Source organism: Ctenopharyngodon idella, chromosome 4 (genome assembly GCF_019924925.1).
Source record: "Ctenopharyngodon idella isolate HZGC_01 chromosome 4, HZGC01, whole genome shotgun sequence".
NCBI lineage: Eukaryota > Metazoa > Chordata > Actinopteri > Cypriniformes > Xenocyprididae > Ctenopharyngodon > Ctenopharyngodon idella.
Window position 1 is genome coordinate 22,146,880 of NC_067223.1, and position 25,901 is coordinate 22,172,780.

Below are 25,901 nucleotides of genomic sequence, written 5' to 3' on the forward strand. Positions count from 1 at the left end.
AAAGCTTAAAAATTGAAGTTTTTGAAGGCAATACAGTCTATTAGATAAACAGATAGATTCTAGGGTGTTGCTATGCGGTTGCTAGAGTACTCGGTGGTTGCTAGGGTGTTGCTATGCAGTTGCTAGGGTATTTTGAGTGGTTGCTGACATGTTACAGATAGATACCATGCAAAGAACAGCATTATAGGACCCCTTTGACAGATGAGTTTGGATGAGGTGCCTCTGAGAGTCCTGATCCGATCACAGCTTCATTTCATAATCCAAATAACCTTTGCTTAGGTCCACATATTAAAAGTGAAACTACTTCAGATCTTTTCTTCTTTTTGTCCTGCAGCTGTGAATCTCTGAAGGGTGATGGCATCTGTTGAAGAGCTGCTTCTGAACTCACTGATGGACCTGCTAGAAGCTGAACTCAGTCAGTTTCAGTGGTACTTAAAGAAACATGAGCACATATCAAATTCTGAAATGGAGAATGCAGATAGGTTAAAAACAGTGGATAAGATGGTAGCACATTTTGGACCAGAAGAAGCTGTGAAGATCGCGGTGAAGATCCTGAGGAAGATGAACCAGAATAATCTGGCTGACCAGCTAGAGAACAATCACAAGCAAGGTAACATTTAATTCACTGTGACTGTAATAGTGTTAATTTTGTCAGCTATTTTTTAATTTAGTCTTAGTCCTGTGTCAAATGTAACTTTTAGTTTTTTACCATATTTAGTCAACCTTGTCCTGTTTTTGTTTAGTCTAGTTTTAGTCAATGGAAACTTGCACACTTTTGTCATATTTTCGTCATACTGTATAATGGTTCAAATGATAAAATTTATTATTTTGCTCAATTTTAATTGCAATGATTGTTGTCGTTTGGGAAATTTATTTTTACATTTCATCAGAAATTGCTCTTTCACAATTAAGCACAAATCAACAGAATATCGATTCATATGCATGGTTTATTTTACCTCATCTACTGTACAGATTTATTAAAGGCTATCAATTATAAGCTAAATACACACCAAAGTCTACATTATGAAAACTGGTAAAACAAAAACCTACTCTTCAATATTACAGAGAAATTCCTAATAATAATTCCAAGTTGCATTAATGTTTCTCTATTAAAACAATGGCAAAAAACGACCATAAATGGGTCAATGACGTATAACGATTTTCGACAGGCCAATTTTAAAAAAAGAAAAATAATAATATCTATTGCAATTGTTCAAACATTAAGAATGTAGTGTACACAAATTCATATTAAAATTTTAAATTAAGTGATTTTAGTGTTTTTTATCTAGATGAATTGGTCATAGCCTTAAAAAATGTCATGTGGTGCGACAGTGATTTATCTTAATATTAATTATTTTTCTTAACATGCTTAACATTTTTTTTACAAGTTCTCAGTAAATAAAGTGTTTAGAAACAAAGTATTTGTAGTTCCTCTGAGATTTTGTAAAGAATGACCTTATATAATGACCCTATAACTTCAGAGTTGCCTTCTTAAATTACTTAAAGGGATAGTTCACCCGAAAATTAAAATTCTATCATCATTTACTCCCCCTCAATTAGTTCCAAACCTGTATAAATTTCTTTGTTCTGCTGTACACAAAAGGAAGATATTTGGAAGAATGTTTGTAACCAAGCATATCTCATCCCCCATTGACTGCCATAGTATTTGTTTTTTCTAATATGGTAGTAAATGGGGGGCGAGATCTGCTTGGTTACAAACATTCTTCCAAATATCTTCCTTTGTGTTTAGCAGAACAAAGAAATTTATACAAGTTTGGAACAACTTGAGGGGGAGTAAATGATGACTGAATTTTCATTTTTGGGTGAACTATCCCTTTAATAGACTTATTTTTCCTGTAAATAAAAAAATAATAATAATAATATTTTCATATACACAAACATTTTATAAACATTTTTTATATGAAAAAAATTGCAAACATAAGCGCACCATTTCATTTAAGTTGACTTTTTGTCCTAACAAATAATAATGCAAATGCAGGTAGATAAATACAGGTATTGGATACAAGTAAAATTTGGGGTCAGTAGGGTTTTTTTTATTTTTTTTTTAATTAATTAATACTTCAATTCATCATCAAGGACACAGGCCTAAATTGATCAAAAGTGACAGTAAAGACATTTATAATTTTACAGAAAAGATTCTTTTTAAAATAAATGCTGTTCTTTTGAACTTTCTATTCATTAAAGAATTCTGACAAATAAAATAATCAGAAATGTTTCTTGAGCAGCAAATCAGTATATTAGAAATATTTCTGAAGGATCATGTGACACTGAAGACTGGAGTAATGATGCTGAAAATTTGATAAATAAATTTCAGTTTACTACATATTCACACCAAAAACAGATATTTTAAATTGTAATAACATTTCACTCTTCTCCTAGCAAGGTGCAACTCCATTCTTGCTGCAGGGTCAGAATTAACATGCTGCCTATGGCCAGCAGTTTTAATAAATGCATAATTACCAAACTGAAATTACATGCTCTAAACATTTATTTATTTTTTTGTATTTTTCTCATATTGTACAATACAAACATAAACTGTCTGAAATATTTTTATAAAATGACCCAAATTGCATAAAAATCTGTTCCAAATGATACTAAAATAAAGTACTTTATGTATATAAACCATTAATTGAATAAAAAAGCACAAAAACTGCTAATCTAGGACAAATATCTATCATGGAAAACACTCTGTAGTGGTCGCACCAAGTCAAAATTTACAGGCAAAGAATTGGCCACCTAAACAAAACAAGCTAGCTTCCCACAAAAGGTCACTATGAAATTTGTAATAAAAGTATATATTTGCAGAAATAACTTAATATTCATTGTTTTTTTGAGGTCATACCAAATGTGGTAACTACATATCAGCCGTTAAAAAGGTTATTTTTTCCCATATTTAAGATAGAGTTACAAACCTGCTCGCTGTTTCCATGGGTCCTTAGCCAATTGATATATGTTGCAAAGTCCTGTCTTTGAATGGACTTCAACATGAAAGTCCCAAAGTGGCAGTTTTTTGATGGTTGCACCACGATATTTCACAAAATGGACATCATCGGACAGAGTTTGTTTGTATATTATGATGGAAATAAAAACACAAATGCTTTGCAATTTTGTACAGGATTACAAAACACATTGGAAATCATGCCAAATAGTGTAGAAAATGAATTTGAATACATTTAGAGTAATTTCAAAGACATTTCCAAAACAGAGTTATGACCAGACGGTCGCACCACATGATATTTTGATACTTTAAATAACAGAAAATTACAAATAACTAATGTTTTTTGAAAAGTTAAAGTGAGTACATGCACGGGAGAGGTATTACATATATATGGTATCTTTTTATGCATTTAAACCAAATTTTAACTGAAAAGAATGCAGTTGGACAGAAAATTTAGGCGTCACGTCATTGACCCACATATTGCCACACAGAGGTTGCGTAAGTACAATCACCAACCACAACTGCAAACAATAAAGTCGAGATCCATGACAGAACACAGACTAACACTTTCATTTTATTTAAGGAGAATACCTCAAATGAAGATCGCTGAACTCCAGCTTACTTCTACAATACCGCATGTCTGTGTTTTCAGATCATGGCGCCTCCACAGAGAGCGCGTCCGAATGGTTGCCAGATTTCGTAAAGCAAAAAGGCAGGCATGTATCTGTTTAACAGAAAAGCTCTGATTGGGGGATTTGAACTCTTGATATCTGGCAACTGCAGACATGAACGCTTGCCTAATAGAGTCTTGTACAGCAGTTTGAAATGTTTTGGCTCCCCTTTTTCAACAAAAATAAAAAAAAGATTTGGTAAAGTTTTTGTTCTTTTAACTACATTTTAGTCTTGTCTTTTTTTGTCAACAATATTGTATGTTGATATAGTCACAGTTATTGCTTAATGGCCTTATTATCGTCTTGTCTTAGTCAGGGGGAAAAACTTCATTGACGAGCATATTTCATCATAGATTTTGTTAACGAAATTAACACTAGACTGTAATGTGACTTACTTTTTACCAATGTGATGGTTTGATTTAATATTTGCTCTGCTGATGTGTCTGCTAATACAGTCTCAGTCTCATGCATTCTAGACAGCATTAGTCAAGGCATTTCTATCACCATATATGTTGTCAACTTCAGCATAATCATGTGATTAATTAAAAGAGTGTGATTAATTATAACATGGTAGAAGCTTGAATTTATAAAAAAAAACATGATCACTTAGTCTTTGCTGTCTTTTCCCCCTCTTTCTTAAAGGCTCAACTACAGATGACAGTCAAGCTATTCTTCATGATTACACAGAGACCAGTCTCAGACTGAAGAACAAATTAAAACAGGACTACAAGCGGATATTGGTTGGTAATTCACAGACGGGTCATCAGGAATACTTAAACGATATCTACACTGATTTGTATGTGGTGGAGAATGAGACTGGAGGAAGAGTGAATGACCATGAGGTGATGCAGATTGAATCAGATCACAACCGACTAACTGCCAAAGAGAAGCCAATCGAGTATAATGATATGTTTAAAGTCCAGTGTGACACAAGTCGACAAAACAGAAAAGTGCTGACAATGGGGATTGCAGGAGTGGGAAAAACGGTCGCTGTCAATAAATTCATCTTTGACTGGGCTGAAGGGAAAAAAAATCAGAATATAGTCTTCATATTTCCACTTCCATTCCGTAAATTGAATTTGATTAAAGAAGAGTACAGTCTCATGGGACTGCTTAACAAATACTTTTTTAGTAGTCCTGAAGAATTGCTCTCTCTTCCTGAAGGTGATGGTAAAGTTATGTTCATCTTTGATGGGCTTGATGAATGTCGCTTTACTTTGAGCTTTAAAGAAGATGACACATTTACAGATGTAAACGAAAAAACAACAGTGAGTAAGATAATAACAAACCTTATCAAGACACATCTGGTTCCCTCTGCTCTCATCTGGATCACATCCAGACCAGCAGCTACTAGTCTGATACCACGTAACTACATTGATCAAGTGACAGAGGTGCGAGGATTTAACGATGAGCAGAAAGAGCAATACTTTAAAAATAACAGCAGTCCTGAGATTTCTGAAAACATTATCCATCACATCAGGAAATTCAGGAGCCTGTACATCATGTGCCATATCCCTGTCTTTTGCTGGATCTCTCTCACTGTTCTTCAGCCTCTACTGGCTCAAGAGAGCAATGACAAAACTCCCACAACTCTCACAGGGATGTACACAAGGTTCTTAATTTCTCAGCAGCAACAGATGAAAGAAAAATACCATGATGACCCTGAACCTAAAGCAAATGCAAGGTCTTTTGATGAGATTATTCTGAAGCTTGGAAAACTGGCCTTCCAACAGCTGGAGAAAGGAAATCTGATTTTCTACAAAGAAGATCTTGAGGAATGTGGACTAGATGTCAGTGAAGGGTCACTGTACTCTGGGTTATGCACTCAAATGTTTCAGGAGGGAAAGGCAAGACAAGTTTTCAGCTTCGTACATCTCAGCGTACAGGAATTCCTTGCTGCCCTCTATGTGTTTTTGATTAGCAAAGACAAGAAAAAAAACCCATTTCGTGAATCCAGGACAGAAAAACTGACATGGAAACTGACATGGAATCTCTACAAAAAGCCACTGTTTCAGCTTCATAAGGCTGCAGTCAACAAGGCTTTACAAAGCAAGAATGGACACCTGGACCTTTTCCTCCGGTTCCTCCTGGGTCTCTCACTGGAGTCCAATCAGAGTGACCTGAAGGAGCTACTGCCAGAACTGGAACTCAAAACAGAGAACGTTAAAGACACTGTTGACTACATCAAAAAGAAGATAGAAAAGGAGAATTCAGTAGAGAGGACCATCAATCTCTTCCACTGTCTAAGTGAACTGAAAGATGACTTTGTGGAGGAAATCCAGAAGAATCTGAGCTCAGGAAATCTTTCAACACAGAATCTCTCCTCTGCTCAGTGGTCTGGTCTGGTGTTTGTGCTCCTTATGTCAGAAGAGACTCGAGAAATGTTTGAACTGCAGAAATACAGAAGATCTGATGAAGCACTGATGAAACTGCTGCCAGTGATCAAAAACACAAGAAGAGCACTGCAAGTTTCTCCTTTACATTCATTTATATACACTGTTAAAACTTTTGTAATTGCCTCCATTTTACATGGGTGACTTGTTGGGCTAGACCAGGGGTGGCTAAATCTGGTCCTGGAGAGCCTCACTCCTGTAGAGTTTAGCTCCAACCCTGATAAAAACTCACCTGCCTATAGCTTTTAGCAACCTTTCAAACCTTGATTAGCTCATTCAGGTGTGTTTGATTAGGGTTGGAGCTGAACTCTGCAGGACTGTGGCTCTCCAGGACCAGGGTTAGCCACCCCTTGCCTAGACTGTTCAGAAAAAATGAATAAATGTAACGTGTGTGATGATATAAATAATGGTTAGCCCCTGGTCTTACAGACAAGGCTTACTGTAAGTTAGTCCTAGACTAAAATACATGTTTGAGCTGTTTTAACTAAAATTAACTTGCACTGACATATCTTAAAATATGTCAGAGACATTGTTTTGTCTCAAGATGCACACCAATAATGTTGTTTTCTAGGTTACGTTTATAAAAGCTATTTAAATACCCTAATTAAAATAAGGCCTAATCCTGTCTTAGTCTAAGCCCTGTCTGTGTAACTGGGCCTGGAAGTTTTTTTTTCAAGCTCTAGATTATAAATGCAACTAATAAGCATTACTGTTGCTGTTTGTTTTGTTCTTTATACAGGCTACAGTTCTGTTATCTCACTGCTCAGTCCTGTGAAAGTTTGTCTTCAGTTTTACAATCTTCAAACTCTGCCCTGAGAGAGCTGGACCTGAGTAACAATGACCTGCAGGATTCTGGAGTGAAGCTTCTTTCTGATGGACTGAAGAGTCCAAACTGTCAGTTGGAGATACTGAGGTTTGAGTTCAAATACTTTATTATTGTTTTGCAACAAGTTAATTATTAAAAATGGCAATGTTAAGATTTATACTGTATGCAATTACATTGTGTTTTTTTTTCTTCAGATTTCCCACATGTAATCTCACTACTCGGTGTTGTGAGAGTTTATCTTCAGCTCTACAATCCTCAAACTCTGTCCTGAGAGAGCTAGACCTAAGTAACAATGACCTGCAGGATTCTGGAGTGAAGCTTCTTTCTGATGGACTGAAGAGTTCAAACTGTCGGCTAGAGATACTGAGGTCTGAGTTCAAATACTTTATTGCAATAAGTTAATCATTAAAAAGTGCCCTGCTAAAATTTAACCTGTATGCAATTACATTGTGTTTTTCTTATTCAGATTTCACTCATGTAATCTCACTGCTCAGTGTTGTGAGAGTTTGTCTTCAGCTCTACAATCCTCAAACTCCTTCCTTAGAGAGCTGGACCTGAGTAACAATGACCTGCAGGATTCTGGAGTGAAGCTTCTTTCTGATGGACTAAAGAGTCCAAACTGTCAGCTGGAGATAGTGAGGTAAAAGGTTTTAAATTAATTAATAAAATAGTTAAAATATCTATACTGCTATAATCAGAGGCAGACTTACACATAACAAGTATGAAGCTGAAGAAAAGGCATCCATCAATCATAAACGTACTCCACACAGCTCTGGGGGGTTAATAAAGTCCTTCTTAAACAAACCTATGTGTTTGTGTAAGAAAAAATATCCATATTTAGCAATTTATAAAGTAAAATATCTAGCATCTGCCGGACTGCCTTCTGTATTTAACTGAGGTCAGTGTGGGATAGTAACATTTGATTGCCAAACTAATGTCATGTGGACTGTTGCTGTATGTCTTTGTAGATTGTCTGGCTGTATGGTGACAGAGGAAGGCTGTGGTTATGTGTCTTCAGCTCTGAGTTCAAACCCCTCCCACCTGAGAGAGCTGGATCTGAGCTACAATCACCCAGGAGATTCAGTAGTCAAGCTGCTCACTGATAAACTCAACCATCCAAACTACAAACTCAAGTATGTAGAACAGGAAGATTTTTGATTAAACAACTCCAAAAACAGCATTACAATTTTCACTTATTACAAACCAGTTACACTTTATTTCTATTATACATTTACGAAAGTTATTTTTGAGAAGAAAATGAATAAAAACTGCAAATAGATATGCATTTCACATGTTGGCAAATCAAATTAAATCGGCTAAATTGCCTGTGCAAGCAAGATTTAACTCTACAGCGCAACATCGATGTACCAAAAAACAATCAAAAATTAATTTACAAGATTGAATTAGAACAGAATATACCATTCTAATAAATGAAAATAATTTAAAAAATGAAATAGTCATAATCAAGTCACAAGTGTAAAATGCCTAAAGTGCAGGGGAACATATATTCAAAACACAATAGCCACAAATAGTTAAATTAGATAACCCAGAGTGATCAATAAATAAATTAAAGTTAAAGAAATTATTAAAATAATGAAAGTATAGCCAGAATTGTTAACTTTGTCTTTTTAACTGCAGAGACAATAAACGCTAAACTGGAGTGGCAGTCTTTTTAGCTAAACATGTTCACAGCATCCAAAAATCAAATTAGAACTGGCTGAAATGTTCTGAAATCACTTGTACCCTACCTGAATGACAGGAAAAAAATCCAGTCTTTCACGCGATCTGCCTGTGTCCGTTTGTGTTTTTTCAAATAGTGCGATAGTCAGCTCGTTAACGTTGACCGGCAGCAGCGTGCCGCAGTGTTTGTCGTAGTTAAGTGGTAGGACATGAGCTGTTGGCACAATTTGCATATACGTTTTTTGGATCATCTTTTACCATTTCAAAGTGCATCCAATTCTACACTTTAGATTTTCTTATCCCAGACATTGTTAAAGATTTAATCCCTGCCGCCAAGATGCTCCTTTGTCGGTCATGGATCTTGAAAGTGAAACTTAAATCTGTCACAGGGGTGGTTGGATTTATTCACACACATTAAAAAATATTTATTAAAAGCTTCTTTCTTTTCACATTTTTATTTATCATATTTTTTATCATATTCATATTCATATCATATTCACACAGATTTATTATCATAATAGGCTGTATATTAACCTATTGGGAGAGAACCGGTACGTCTATGTAAAATCAGATATTGAGCACCCCCATATCTCGTTTCATAACACCTCTGTGAAGATTCGACTGTGAGGTTGGTAGTCGAATCAGACTTCTCCTATTGAAGCTTTGAATCGTCGACTATTCAGGGTCACCCCTAACATGTGTATATATATATATATATATATATATATATGTATATATATATATATGTATATATACAGTGGGTACGGAAAGTATTCAGACCCCCTTCAATTTTTCACTCTTTGTTATATTGCAGCCATTTTCTAAAATCATTTAAGTTCATTTTTTTTCCTCATTAATGTACACACAGCACCCCATATTGACAGAAAAACACAGAATTGTTGACATTTTTGCAGATTTATTAAAAAAGAAAAACTGAAATATCACATGGTCCTAAGTATTCAGACCCTTTGCTGTGACACTCATATATTTAACTCAGGTGCTGTCCATTTCTTCTGATCATCCTTGAGATGGTTCTACACCAGCTGTGTTTGATTATACTGATTGGACTTGATTAGGAAAGCCACACACCTGTCTATATAAGACCTTACAGCTCACAGTGCATGTCAGAGCAAATAAGAATCATGAGGTCAAAGGAACTGCCTAAAGAGCTCAGAGACAGAATTGTGGCAAGGCACAGATCTGGCCAAGGTTACAAAAAAATTTCTGCTGCACTTAAGGTTCCTAAGAGCACAGTGGCCTCCATAATCCTTAAATGGAAGACGTTTGGGATGACCAGAACCCTTCCTAGAGGTGGCCGTCCAGCCAAACTGAGCTATCAGGGGAGAAGAGCCTTGGTGAGAGAGGTAAAGAAGAACCCAAAGATCACTGTGGCTGAGCTCCAGAGATGCAGTCGGAAGATAGGAGAAAGTTGTAGAAAGTCAACCATCACTGCAGCCCTCCACCAGTCGGGGCTTTATGGCAGAGTGGCTCGACGGAAGCCTCTCCTCAGTGCAAGACGCATGAAAGCCTGCATGGAGTTTGCTAAAGATGGTGAGAAATAAGATTCTCTGGTCTGATGAGACCAAGATAGAACTTTTTGGCCTTAATTCTAAGCGGTATGTGTGGAGAAAACCAGGCACTGCTCATCACCTGTCCAATACAGTCCCAACAGTGAAGCATGGTGGTGGCAGCATCATGCTGTGGGGGTGTTTTTCAGCTGCAGGGACAGGACGACTGGTTGCAATCGAGGGAAAGATGAATGCGGCCAAGACGAAAACCTTCTCCAGAGTGCTCAGGACCTCAGACTGGGCCGAAGGTTTACCTTCCAACAAGACAATGACCCTAAGCACACAGCTAAAATAACGAAGGAGTGGCTTCACAACAACTCCGTGACTGTTCTTGAATGGCCCAGCCAGAGCCCTGACTTAAACCCAATTAAGCATCTCTGGGGAGACCTAAAAATGGCTGTCCACCAACGTTTACCATCCAACCTGACAGAACTGGAGAGGATCTGCAAGGAGGAATGGCAGAGGATCCCCAAATCCAGATGTGAAAAACTTGTTGCATCTTTCCCAAAAAGACTCATGGCTGTATTAGATCAAAAGGGTGCTTCTACTAAATACTGAGCAAAGGGTCTGAATACTTAGGACCATGTGATATTTCAGTTTTTCTTTTTTAATAAATCTACAAAAATGTAACCAATTCTGTGTTTTTCTGTCAATATGGGGTGCTGTGTGTACATTAACTCCCTCGGGTCAGGTTTTAAATCGTGTAAGTCAAATCGAAAACAAAAATTCTGTGTTTATGTAATCCGTATGAAAAGAGACACATGTCAGAAGTCCGTGATTCAGCTCATTATCCACTAATGCGGCCACGCTCACGGAGCTAGCGCTATTCAGACGCAAATTCTGAGGCTTTACATGTATACATCGTCTCAATCGTGAATTTATTGTCTTGAAAAGTGTTTATCTGTATGTTAAAGCCATGGTTAGAGACCTCTGGAAGACATGCCGTTAGTCCCTGGAATGTCCTGTTCTTCTTTAGATTAATTTGTGGACTAAATGTGCACAGAGCGCCCTCCGGCTGCAAGTATGAATTGAAAACGTCTCGGGTTACTGGTGTAACCCTTGTTCCCTGAGTAAGGGAACGAGATGCTACGTCGAATGACGTGATGGGAACCCTCTGCGTGATTGCGTCGTGAAGCACTTCTGTATCTAACCAATGATGAGACGAGACGTCAGAGGCGGGTGACGTCACGGACCAGGAAACTATAAAGCATACCCAGAACAAAGAACGCTAGCTTCTGGATTATGGCTGAAGCAAGACGCTCCCAGGTACGCTGGGGGTACGGCAACGTGACGTAGCGTCTCGTTCCCTTACTCAGGGAACAAGGGTTACACCAGTAACCCGAGACGTTCCCTTTCGTGGGAACTATCGACGCTACATCGAATGACGTGATGGGAACGCTGTCCCAACTATGCTGTATCACCGAGTGCCTGTCTGTGATCTTGTAGACAGAACCGAGGAACCCGGAGTAGAGCTCATGTCTAGGTTGTAAAACCTGATGAATGTGTGCTGGGATGACCAACCAGCTGCATCACATATATCATTCAATGATACTCCTGACATTAATGCCTTAGAGGCCGCCATACCCCTGGTGGAATGAGCACGGACAGCTAGAGGACATGGCTGTCCGACTGCTTCATAGGCAAGTGAGATGGCCTCGACCACCCACTTACTCATCCTCTGCTTAGATGCTGGGCCCCCTTTCTTAGGGGACCCATAACATACAAACAACTGGTCTGTTTTTCGCCACAGGGCAGCTCTGTGGACATATGTATCTAAGGCCCTGACGGGGCAAAGCAGATTGCGTTTCTCCTGATCCGGATCTACAAAAGGAGGAGGACAGAAAGCCTGAAGTACAATAGGACCCGGGACGTTGGTGGGGACCTTTGGCACGTAGCCAGGTCTAGTGTGCAGGAAAGCCTTAACCATACCAGGCGCGAATTCCAGACACGAAGGAGCAACCGACAGTGCTTGTAAATCTCCTATCCTTTCAAGAGACGAGATTGCCAGAAGAAATATAGTTTTCAGAGTAAGGAATTTTCCTGACACCTCTTCTAGTGGTTCGAAGGGAGCCTCAGCTAACCCCTCTAATACTATAGCCAAGTCCCAGGCTGGAGTTCTTGTGCGCACTGCAGGCCTCAGCCTCAGCGTGCCACGAAGGAAGCGTATGACGAGAGGGTCTCGACCCACCGAGAAACCCCCTACAGGAGCATGATAAGCCGAGATGGCTGCTACATAAACCTTCAGTGTTGAAGGAGATAATCCTTCCGAGAACTTTTCTTGGAGGAACTGAAGCACAAGGCTAACAGATGACTGGACAGGGTCCGTATTGCGTTGGCTACACCAAGTAGAAAACAACTTCCATTTGTATGCATATAGCTTCCTTGTGGAGGGAGCTCTGGAATGAAGGATGGTCTCCACAACCTCGGTTGGGAGACCAGAATCTATGAGCCTTGCCCCCTCAGAGGCCAGGCCCACAGTTTCCATAGTTCTGGGCGGGGATGGAGTATTGTGCCGCCCGCTTGAGACAGGAGATCCTGCCTGAGAGGAAGATCCAATGGAGAGCCGTCTAACAGGGACATTAGGTCCGCAAGCCATATCCTGGTCGGCCAGTACGGGGCCACCAGTATTAGGCTGACCCCTTCCTGGCGTACTTTTTCCAGAACTCGGCCACGTCTGTAGCATAGCGTCCAGCCCCAGAGGTGCTGGGTACGTTAGGGAATACCACAGTGGACACTGGGTTGACTCTCCCGAAGCAAATAGGTCTATCTCCGCTTGACCGAATCTTTTCCAGATGAGCTCCACCACCTCGGTGTGGAGTCTCCACTCCCCGGGCCTCGGCCCCTGCCTCGACAGGGCGTCCGCTCCCACATTTTGATGCCCTGGAATATAAGCTGCTTTCAATGAAAGGAACTTTCCCTGGGCCCACAGGAGGATCTGACGGGCCAAGTTGCAAAGTCGGCAAGACCGCAGACCCCCCTGATGGTTGATATATGTGATGGTCCCTCAGGTCTGGGAGGAAGTGTTTCAATGCAAGAAATACCGCCATCATCTCCAGCCGATTTATGTGCCAGGAGAGCTGATGGTCCTCCCATAAACCCTGAGCCGAGCGACCACTCATGATCGCCCCCCAGCCCGTGAGGGAAGCATCCGTCGTAAGCATTACGCGACGACGAGAAGTCCCCAGCACAGGTCCCTGGGACAGGAACCAAGGCTTTTTCCACATGACCAGAGCACGAAGGCATCACCGCGTGACTTTGATCATGCGAAAAGGATTTCCCCTCTGAGAAAACCCCTTGGTCCTGAGCCACCACTGTAAGGGTCTCATGTGCAGAAGGCCAAAAGTTACCATGTTGGACGCAGCTGCCATAAGACCCAACAGTCTCTGAAACTGTTTTACAGTGAGTGACTGGCCTAACTTCACCCTTTTCACAGCCCCGAGAATGGAACTCACACGAGCAGGGGATAGATATGCCCTGACGCACACTGGGTGGCAGGGTTGGCAGAACGGCCCCCTGAGGGCGCCGAAGGGGAACAGGTACCAGATTTTTTAATACCTGAACCCCTCCGGGGGGGGGGCTGCCCTCGTGAGTCCCGGACAGCTGGTGTCAGGATTTTTTTCTTTGAAGCCTTCCGTGAAATAATGACGGTCCTCAGATCCGCCCTACCCCCGGAAGGCTTCGCCTGTGCTGACCGCCCCGGTCCCCAAGCTCTCTGCGGGGGAGCACGGGTGGCCACACTGGCCTTCTGTTGCGCTCTATGCGCCGAGGAGCCGGCTATCGGCTGAGGCTGCTCCCGCTCAGCAGCCCCAGGGGGATGAACACGGCGGGGAAGGAATCTCTGGAAGGCCGCTGATTGTTTACGTGTCTCCTGGAACCTATCAGCGACAGATGACACTGCGTCGCCAAATAGGCATGCAGGAGACAGCGGCGCATCCATGAGGATGTTCTTATCTCTCTCCTTCATATCCGACAAATTGAGCCACAGGTGCCTTTCCGTGGCCACCAAGGCTGCCATAGAGCGGCCGATTGATTTGGCCGTCTCCTTGGTGGCCCGGAGAGCTAGATCTGTCGCCCTTCTAAGCTCCTGTATAGACTCAAATGTCGCTTCCCCGCTTTCATCTATCTCCCCCAGCAGGTCAGCCTGGTAAGCTTGCAGAATAGACATTGTGTGAAGGCAAGCTGCAGCCTGACCTGCTGCCGAATAAGCCTTGCCCACCAAGCCTGATGTTGTCTTTAAAGGCTTAGTGGGCAATGTCGGGGTCTTGAGGGACGATGCAGACTCGGGCGAGAGATAGCTCGCAAGCGTCTCTTCGACCCGAGGCATCGCCCCATAGCCGTGGTGTTTCAGCCCCACGATGTTACTATATGTAGATGTTTGAGGGCTGAACACACGATACTGGACTGGTCTATTCCACGACCTCGACACCTCGGTGTGGAGGTCGGGAAAGAACGGCAGACCCCGACGCTGGGGTAGTGACCGTGCGGGGAGAAAGCGCTCATCAAGCTTACTTTTTGGTTTTGTTTCGCTTCTCTCCGCGGGCCAGTCTATTTTTAGCTTATCGACTGCCCTGGTCACTACCTCCAGCAGCTCCTCATAAGCTGGAGACGAGGATGGTGGGTCCTCATCTCCAGTCTCGACGCTCATCACATCAACGTCCTCGGAGGAAGATATGTTGAGCGTCGGTGTCTGCCTCCGGGGGGAAGAAACCGCAGCGCGTGCTTCCACCGCCAAAGGCGAGACACTGGGTCTGGCAGGTAAGGGGAGCGATAAGGCTGAGCCCGTCTCTCCCCCCTCTGCCAAATCCATTTGTGATCCCCACGAATGCAGCCTCCGCTGTGCCTCGGCAGCAGCGGGACCTGATCCGCGGGGAACACTCGCCGCGGCACCCTCCTCAAAGAGTGCCCGGCGTGATCTTAACACTCTGAGAGTGAGCCACTCGCAGTGTACACAGACAGCCCCCTCGAGAGCTGCCTGTGCATGCTCGACTCCCAGGCAAACAACACACATCTCGTGTGTGTCCCCACCCGAGATGAATCGCGTGCAGGGAGGCACACACTTAATGAACTGCTGTTTGTTAACTTTTTCCACCATTTTTTATATATATATATCGTGTCTTGTAAGTGCTTTGAAACTCTTGTCCTCAGACAAAGAGATAACTGTGTGAGCAACGGGACAGACAACACTAAATAAGACACACAAGATACAGAGAGCGCTTGCTGAAGACAACAGAAGCTAGCGTTCTTTGTTCTGGGTATGCTTTATAGTTTCCTGGTCCGTGACGTCACCCGCCTCTGACGTCTCGTCTCATCATTGGTTAGATACAGAAGTGCTTCACGACGCAATCACGCAGAGGGTTCCCATCACGTAGCGTCGACGTAGCGTCGATAGTTCCCACGAAAGGGAACACAATATCCAGCGTTCATAGTGATGACAATAAATATTGAATAAATATTACTCCTCTGTATAGAAAATTGACATAAACATATGAGAATCCATCAGTATTTCTCCAAATGTGCATGCTTTTAAGCTAAAAGGCTATATGAAATGCCATAGAGGTAACATGAATGTTCAGATGCTTTGCATCACAGAAATACATTATATTTTAAAGTATATAATAGAATACCATTATTTTAAATTGTAATAATATTTCACAGTATTGCTGTTTTTTCTGTATGTTTGATATACACCATGATGAGCTTGAGACATGATCACAGAGGGTTTTTTCACAACCTACCTGACTGAAAGGCCTCATTATTATGCAGGTCATTAGAGGTCTTTATGCGATTCTTTTGTCTTCTCAGGTGTGAATTACCTCATTATTCATGATGATTCATGCCTCCACGCATACTGTGTTTCTTGACAAAAGTGTCTTACAAAAACTAAATCAATATATTGTTTTATATGAACGAGTAGGCAGGATAATTTTTACATCATTTTGAAGCAAAAACTCTAGTCTACAACCTCTAATATCCAGAAGTCTTGTGAACACAGATTTAATTATTATTATTTTTTTTTGGCTTTATTTCAGTGACTTAAGTTTTTTGTTTTTTCAATAACTACGCATAAACGTTATTCCTTCAAAAACACAAACATGTACATACATGTTCCTCACATATTATTGTAGCCTAGTTTGTGCTGAATACAGTGTAATGACACTTTTTCCATTAATATGTTTATGAACAACTGAAAAAAGCACAAATGTCAGGGCATGTCAAAACTTCTCCAGGGCCCCGAAAATCCTCAGACCCCAGAGGGTTAATGAGGAAAAAAAATGAACTTAAATGATTTTAGCAAATGGCTGCAATATAACAAAGAGTGAAAAATTTAAGGGGGTCTGAATACTTTCCGTACCCACTGTACATATATATATATATATATATATATATATATTACAGGGTTTGTGTGTATGTGTGGCCTACAACAGAAAGAAGATACATGTCCCAGGTGTTATTCAAAGGCATTATTTACATGTACAATTTACATAATCTTTGAAGAAATATTCCGGTTAAATTTTATGAAAGAATTAAATTATGGCCTTGTCCACACTTATACATTTTTATTTGAAAACATATATTTTCTCTCCGTTTTGGCCTTCTGTCCACACTGAGACTGTTTCTGTCAAGGAAAACTGAGCTTTTTGAAAACGCATTCCAGAGTGGATATATTTGAAACGCTGTTTTCGCGTTGTAGTGTGGATAGTGAAAACGGAGTTATTTTAAAGACACTTTCAAAACCTTGCAGGGTGGGGTGGGGTTTGAAAATATTTTTCTCTAGAAAAGGGGGGTCCGGAAGACGTAGTAGTTTGGGAACCACTGGGCTATCGCCTAATGGCAGAATAATGCTGTATATGTAATTATGATAAATGCTTTGACTGATAATTATCATGAACTTCATAAACAGGTAAATCACATTTGTTCATTGACACACACATCAACAAGCTGTCCACCTCACACTTTCAGTCACTCTCACTCTTTCTATGGATACTGCATGACGAATAGGTGATGCATGTGGCCTTTCTAACACAACTAAAAAATATTTGTCTGTAATGAGGTAGTAACGTTGCTGTTCTTTAATCCTCTGGGGTCTGAGTAAATACTTCGTTTTATTTTTATTTTTTACCAAATTCTGTTTTCTGTTTTAATTTTTCTGGATTCCATTTTAATGGTTTAATCAAAATCATGTCTAATTAATTGAATTAATAATAAGCAACTTCATTAATTCATTTACAATAATTTTCCAGAAATTCTGTGCTGTGTTTTTTAATTTTTCTGGTAATGAAATGAAGGCATAAAACTTTGAATCAAATTAAATTTAAACAAACCCTTTCTTTTTTTTTTTTGCAAAAAAAGTTTACTGTTACTGTAAAATTGTGATTATTCCTTCAAAACTTAAGTCTTAATAATTATTGTACTAGTAGTAGTATTATATTGTCATTAATAAATACATTATACCATACAATAGTAATACAATAGTGACTACATATAGTACATAGTACTACAATAGTAATATGGCTATATTTCTGTTACAAGTTAAACCGAACTTTAATTTTGATGGGTTGCTGTGATCTTGAAGTTTCTGTGTATATATGATAATAGTTTTTCTCAAATTAAATGGTAAAATGCTCAAGAAGGGACTCAGAGCAGTTCTGGAGATGAAGTTTATGTGTTCATGTCATCATATAGCAAGATGGCAGATGCTGGAAAAAACACAGTGAGCATCAGACATGCTTCAGTATGTGTAGTAAACATTCACAGGTCTGCGCCAGAGACATGCAGAACATGCAGGATTCATATTCAATTTGTCTTCTTGCGGTTTAATATTCACACTAGTCCATATCACAATTTGATATAAGTGTACCCCCCTACTTTTGATTTATTCATCCAAAATTCCATGACATTCCGCATCATACAGTAAACTCTGTTTCATAAACGGATTCCACGTCTGTGTTTTCTCCATCGTGGAAATCATAGGGCCCTGAATATGGGTACAGTCAGATAGTTCACTTTTATTTCTTTGGTTCAGACAGACAACAAATCATAAATGATCTTAATACCTTCTGACTTCTAACACGTGACCCTTTCACAAACAGGCCTTTGTAGTGGTAATCTGTATTATATGACTCTTGACACGCCTTGGTCTCCTTTGTGTTGTGATACGTCATATTCATGTAGCAGCAGTCACAGTGGTGATGAGAGAATGCGCTTGGAAAACAGTTTAAAGAGAAGAAATCAATCTATATGTGATGCGATCAGGGAAAACCCGTCGCATGTCGCGATGGAAAGTTTTCGGTAAAATCCAAAAATAGGTCGAATGTCTTTTTTTTTTTTGTCAAAATTGGGTTTTCAATAAATTATCATTCTATAACATCTTGTCTATCATCTTTGAAAATATCTTGTCAAAATTCACCTGTTAAGTGCAGAAAAATAACGATTTATTCTGGCAAGGCTGTCTTTCTCTAACGTTAGAACACACCCATGGGAGGTAAAAAAAAACAAAAACAAAGACAGTTCACCTATCAAAATAAACCACATAACACATACATTTAACTTTTCCGGCCTCTTATTGCTACCTGTCCCAACTTTTTTGGAATGTGTAGCTCTCATGAAATCCAAAATGAGCCAATATTTGGCATGACATTTCAAAATGTCTCACTTTCAACATTTGATATGTTATCTATATACTGTTGTGAATAAAATATAAGTTTATGAGATTTGTAAATTATTGCATTCCTTTTTTATTCACAATTTGTACAGTATCCCAACTTTTTTGGAATCGAGTTTGTAGTTAAAGTGGGCTAAGTAATAAATGCTAGGTTACTTTGCGAAAGTTTTTTTTGTGTGTGTGCTGATCCGAAAAATGATCCGATCCGTGACGTAATAACCATGATATGATCCGAACCGTGAGTTTTGTGATTCGTTGAACCACTAATCATAATGTTATGCCTGATCGGTGTGTGTATATATATATATATATATATATACACACTTCATAAGCAAACTAACCGTGGAACATAACCTGCTCCGGCTACTTGCATACCCAGAAATTTACCTCTGTTTTTGGAATCGAAAGTTGAGGTTATCCACTTATTCTTAAACATACCTAGGTATGTCACATAACCGGTTTTCTGGACAACTCCCAGGAAAAACAGAGCAAAAAACAAACTCAAAATGTGACACATATAGACTATAACCCTAACGTTCTCACTGAAACAAATCAACCTACTAAAAAATGACTAAAATTAGTAAATATAAAATCTAACTTAATTAAATCTAATTACAAGACAAAAATCAATATACATTAAAGTTTGGACACAATTTCTAGGCCAACAGTGTGTCCTGTAAGCCTGCTCTGTGAGTGCTTAACCTTCTGGGCCCTGAGGAGTTTTCTGGGCCCTGGAGGTGTTACTTTTAACATTTTCATGGCTATAGTCTAAATACACTGTATTCAGCACAAACTCTACTACAATACTATGTGAGCAGCATGTATGTAAAAGTTTGTATTGTTGAGAAAATGACTTTTATGTGTCAGTTTGTGAAAAAAATAATGAAGTCACTGAAATAAGGCCATAAAACCCATACTGAATATTTGTTCACAAGACTTTTGAAAAGTATATATTGTAGGCTTGAATTTTTGCTTCAAACGATGTGAAAATCATCCTTCCCACTCATTCACATAAAGCAATATATTGATTTAAAAATTGTGTCAGAAGGCTGTATGCGGGGAGGGCGTGAATGATCATGAATAATGATGTGTTTCACACCTGGGAAGACAAAGACCCTTCCCTAATGGGCCTATCAGCTGAATGGGACTGTGAGGGGAACTAGAACAAAGAATGTGAGGAGATTCAAAAGAATGGTTTTTTAATTGATTGTATTTTATTTACAAGACAACATAATCCAAATATACATAATGAAGGACAAAAAGACACATTATTGAGCACGCTGATCTAAAGACAGAGACTTAAACAGTCACACACCTTTGTGAGATTCCTGAAACAGTTCCTGTTCAACATACCTGTCATTTCCAAGGAGTTTGTTTTTTCATTGTACCCCGTTCATGTACAAGCATGTAGATGTCTTCAGGCCAGGGCACTTATCAAACATGAAGTTTGAGGCAGATCGGACATTGTATGCTTGAGTTAAAAAAAACTTCCTATTTCATGGTGATAATAGCATGCTTTAGCACTCAGCTAAGTGTTGCTAGCATGTTTCAGAATGTTTGTAGCATGTAGAGCACTCAATTGCATATTGTAGTATGTTGCTAGTAGTGCATCACAGTGTTAAACACGTCGCTTCCTGTTTCCAGTGGGTGGTGCTATTACTGTAACTGAATATTGTCATGTAGATGTGTTCAGGGCAAGACTCTTCTCAAACGTGAAGTTTGGGGCACACTGGACATCGTATGCCTGAGTTACAACAACTTACTGTTTTGTGGCGTTAATTGCATACATTAACACTTAGCCAAGTGTTGCATGATTTAATGTGTTTCTAACATGTTAGGTACTTCATGGCATATTTAAATGTGTTTCAGGGAGTAAATTACAGTGTAAAGCATGCCATTTCCTGTTGCCAACAGGTGGCCGCCACGGGCACGCCGTTCAACGAAAACTCAAGATCTTTGCAATTTAATATCACTAATGCCTTAAGATTAGACTGACCAAAAATGATGATCTGGTTAAATCTCAATGAGGAGTTAATCACAGTGTAAAACATGATATTCCTGTTGACCACAGGTGGCGCTATGACTGTAACTGAATATTGCCATGTAGATGTCTTCAGGCCAGGACTCTAATAAAACATGTGAAGTTTGGGGCAGATCCGACATTGTATACCCGAGTTACAACAACTTCCTGTTTCATGGCGAAACATTGAACTTTGTCAGGCCGCCACGGACATGCCCTTCAGTGAAAACTCAAGATCTTCACAATTTAATGTTGCAAAGGCCTTTAGATTAGACTGACCAAATATGATGTTGATCTGATTAAAGCTCTAGGAGGTATTGTGATATTACCTGTGTCTACCGAATTTCATACTTGTATGTGAAACGTAGCGCCAAGGACGCTTAATTGAAATTTTGTAGGTGGCACTAATGAGCCATTTTGCCACACCTAATTCTGAAACCCATATCAGATGTAAATTTTCACCACTTCTGATGTGTATGCACAGTTTCATGAGTTTTCAAGCATACGTAGGCCCTCAAAAATGCGATTCATTTCGGAGAAAAAGAATAATTGACTGAGCAATTACAACAGGGTCATCACACCATCGGTGCTCGGGCCCTAATAATAATAATTTTGCTTTACAGAAAACTTTTATTTTTTCCACACAAACTAGAATCATTTTGATAACGTTTTATGTATACATAGGTAAAGGAAAGGGAACAAAGCCTTTGCAGGGGGTAGTTTAGTTGTCGTCGGGTCTAGGCGCAGGTCCTTCATTTCATCTGGATACAGCCTGGATCCGGCTGACTACGGTAAACCTCGGGATAAACAGAGAGAGTAATATTAGCATAGACACCATATTCTTCTTATGATGTAGCAAGTACATCAGGTGTTATGGGAAGTGTTCCCGTTTCCGGCTGACCTAATTTATACAGCCTAACAATTTACATGATCTGAATTATAGAAGTAGATAATGTGTTATGTGTATGCCAGGTTAAAGTGATGCGTTTTTAGTCTATATTTAAACTGACAGAGTGTGTCTGCTTCCCAAACAATGCTAGGAAGAAAGTTCCAAAGTTTAGGTGCTAAAAAGGAAAAGGATCTACCGCCAGCAGTCAATTTTGACATTCTAAGTATTATCAACTGGCATCTGAAATTGCAATAGAACAGAATAGAATAGAATAGAATAGAATAGAATATACTGTATTCTCCCATTCCTGTGAAATTTGTCTTTGACATCATGACACGGCCAGTACACAACACATTACAAAAATACAGAATGATAAAAACACATGCCATTAAAGCTGCATGCAGCGATTAAAGGACCCTCACACCCGGGCTTACCAGCACCTGTTGGTCTTAGGAATACAGTTAACAGTGAGCGACATGCATGTAAGCGAGTAAATACAGGAGAATTATGGCAAAGTCATTTCAAAGTGCCACACTTCCTGCTGCCAACAGGTGCTGCTTTGACTGTAACTGAATATTGCCATCTACATGTCTTCAGGCCAGGACTATTATCAAATGTGAAGTTTGGGGCAGATCGGACATTGTATGTCTGAGTTACAACAACTTCCTGTATTGTGGCGTTATTCGCATACATTAGCACTTATTCAAGTGTTGCATGATTTAACATGTTTCTAGTATGTTTGGTAATTCGTGGCATATGGAAATGTTTCTGGGAGTAAATTACAGTGTAAAGCATGCCATTTCCTGTTGCCAGCAGGTGGCGCTATGACTAACTGAATATTGTCAAGTAGATCTCTTTAGGTCAGGACTCTTATCACATATGAGTGGAGTTAATCACAGTGTAAAACATAATATTTCCTGTTGACCACAGGTGGCGCTATGACTGTAACTGAATATTGCCATGTAGATGTCTTCAGGCCAGGACTCTAATAAAACATGTGAAGTTTGGGGCAGATAAGACATTGTATGCCTGAGTTACAACAGCTTCCTCTTTCATGGCGAAACATCAAACTTTGTCAGGCCACCACGGACACGGCCTTCAGCGAAAACTCAGGATCTTCGCAATTTAACATCACTAAGGCCTTAAGATTAGACTGACCAAATATGATGTTGATCTGATTAAAGCTCTAGGAGGAGTTTGTTAAAGTACAACGATTGGAAATGGTAAAAACTGCAAAAATTTTCTTCCTGCTGGGTTTACTGATTTTGCACCCAGGGACTTTTTTGTAGGTATTGGGCTGTTACATCTGTCTACCGAATTTCATACCTGTACGTGAAATGTAGCGAGAAGGGTGCTTAATTGAAATTTTGTAGATGCCACTATCAAGCCATTTTGCCACACCTAATTCTGAAACCCATATCAGACATAAATTTTCACCACTTCTGACGTGTGTGCAAAGTTTCATGAGTTTTCGAGAATGTTTAGGCCCTCAAAAATGAATAGAAGAATAATAATAATTGACCGCTTAATTACAATAGGGTGCTCACACCATCGGTACTCGGGCCCTAAATATATAAAAATGCTGTATCATATCTCAATCTTGAAATAATCTAGTTGGCACAAATGTTGATCACACCCGTATTGATAGTTTTCACCTCAGAATAGGAGTTATTAACTGACCTGTTGTGTGTTGTGTGTAATATAAACATTTAATGCAGAATGGATTCACTTTTAACTCTATCAACTTAATCAGTATCTTGGGTTGAAGTGTATTAAACGCTGAACTAAAATCTATAAAAAGTAAACAAGCATATACTTGGGAATCTTCTAAATGGCTATTCGCCAAATGAGAGATACAGTTAATAGCATCCTCAGTGCCCTGTCCAACCTTGTATGTAAACTGAAATGGGTCAAGGAATGATAACCTGATCCTTTAAAACGGTTACAACAAGTCTCTCAAAGCATTTCATAACATTTAAAGTCAAAGCCACAGGTCTAAAATTACAATTCTCAACTGGGCAATTTTCTTAGGAACTGGTGTAATTATAGATTTTTCCCACAAAGATGGAATTATATGTGAATCCAAAGATTTCTGAAAGATATGACAGAATGTTGGAGTAATTTCATTAGCACAAGTTTTTAGCAGAAAAGCAGAAATTCCATCTGGACCCGTAGATTTTTTTTAGAACGTATACTTCTAAATAGTGAGCTTACTCTTTGTGATGCTACCTCTAGCCCCTGACCTGAGTCACATGTAGACTGGAAGGACTATAATGTGTTAAGAGCTTGCTCAAGTACTGGGGAGCTAAACCATTTAGTGCTTTGTAAGTAATTAGCAAGATTTTAAAATCTATACAGTGTTTAATAGGGAGCCAATACAGTGTTGACAGAACCGGGCTAATATGATCATACTTCCTGGTTCTAGAAAGAACTCTAGCTGCTGCGTTTTGGACCAGCTGGAGTTTGTTTATTAGGTGTGTAGGGCAACCACCCAGTAGAGCATTACAGTAATCTAGTCTTGAGGTCATGAACGTATGAGCTAACTGTTCCGCATTTGTCAGTGAAAGCATACGTCATAATTTAGATATATTTTTAACATGGAAGAATTTCACTTTTACAGATGCTAGAAACGTGGCTTTCAAATGGAAGATTGGTATCAAAGAGCACACCCAGGTTCCTAACTGACGAAGAAGACTTGACAGAACATGCATCAAGTGTTAGACAGTATTCTAGGTTATTATGTGAAGAGGTTTTTGGTCCAATAATTAGAATCTCTGTTTTTTCAGATTTATATCAGCTATGCATTCTGTTAATTTTGTGACTTGGTAAGATTCACAAAATATAGAGCTGAATATCATCAGCATAACAGTGAAAACCATGTAGTAGCGGGAAGTTCAGATCATTTTACTGACTCGGATCTTTGAATCTCGTTCAGCAAAATGACTGAATCTTTTTTCTAGTCATTTCGTTCATTTCAGCAGAATATAATTAATTAATTAATAATTAATGTTACATGTTAAATTCCCCAACACATACTACTTACATAAATGTTGATCACATTTGGAATAAAAAATAAATTATATGCTAATGCAGCCATGAAGGCCAAATTATGAGTAAGAAATTATGAATTAATTGCTTAGCAGTGTCTTCAGGCTATACAGTCTGTTAGTTCACCTCACCTTCCAATCTGAGTCGTTCTTTCTTTTGTCACCTCACATTTATGTTCCCCAGAAAGATTAGATACCTCTCGAGTCTTCGGGTTCAACTCGTTAGTTCTGTCAGCCCCATATGCAATGCAGTACCGGAAACAGAAATTATTTGTTCTCCTCTCGAGCCTTCGGGATGGGTTTGAGTCATTTGTTCATCCCATCACAGCCCTATAAGCTGAATGGAGAAACAGAAATGATTAGTTCATCTTTTGAGTCTACGGGTTGATCTGAGTCCTTAGTTCTTTTGTCATGTGACCGCTTCCCGGCTCAGTATCTCGCAACAATTACAACACTACATTCGTATTACTATTGACTGCATGTTGTATTTTATTTAGGAATTATCATAATTATCAAAAGATATGTGCAATAAACATTTATTTCACCTTCTATATTCAACGTACGAAGTGTAAAACTCTTGCAGTTTAAAAAGCTTACACTACATCCTACGCCTTCCCTATTCAACTTACAGAAAAAGTGTAAGTGATGCGATGCCAGTTTACACTTTCTTCGTAACTTGAATATGGAAGGCGTTCTGGCGGAAGCTAGATATTTTACTTCATAACTTGTTAAATATGGATTTTTTTTTACACACACGCATTGTATCACTTTAGAAGGCCTTTATTAACCCCGCGGAGCCGTGTGGAGAATGTTTATGATGGACAGTGATGGGAATAATGGCGTTACTTTTTTCAGTAACGAGTAATCAAACTAATTAATTTTTAATCCCGTTACAACGCCGTTACCGTTACTGACCAAACTACTGACTATTACTGACTATAATTGAGCTCACTGAAGTGGTTTTCATCCGAGTAGCTCTCTTTCAGCCATAGGACCTGCAACATTTTTTCTCTGGTGTGTGTTGGGGTGGGACACATGCAAACTGATGATGATTGGTGTGTGACTAGAGATGATAGACCTGCAAAGCGTTTTGTTGTAAATAAATAGTACAGGTTAGTCATATACAAATATAATTTTAAACTGATAATAATGTACGATGCTCTGTGTGTGTGTGTGTGTGTCAGAG

At 39.4% G+C, this 25,901-nt stretch overlaps 1 protein-coding gene across 1 annotated transcript in view; it reads left to right on the plus strand.

Moving 5' to 3' along the window:
- The first annotated feature begins 354 nt into the window (after nt 1-354).
- LOC127511260 (NACHT, LRR and PYD domains-containing protein 12-like) overlaps nt 355-25,901 on the plus strand; it is a 32,414-nt gene continuing 6,867 nt past the window's right edge. Inside the window, exons 1-6 of the mRNA XM_051892075.1 lie at nt 355-610; nt 4,273-6,094; nt 6,763-6,936; nt 7,044-7,217; nt 7,316-7,489; nt 7,818-7,982. Coding sequence (XP_051748035.1) covers nt 355-610; nt 4,273-6,094; nt 6,763-6,936; nt 7,044-7,217; nt 7,316-7,489; nt 7,818-7,982 — 2,765 coding nt within the window. The remainder of the gene's footprint in view (nt 611-4,272; nt 6,095-6,762; nt 6,937-7,043; nt 7,218-7,315; nt 7,490-7,817; nt 7,983-25,901) is intronic.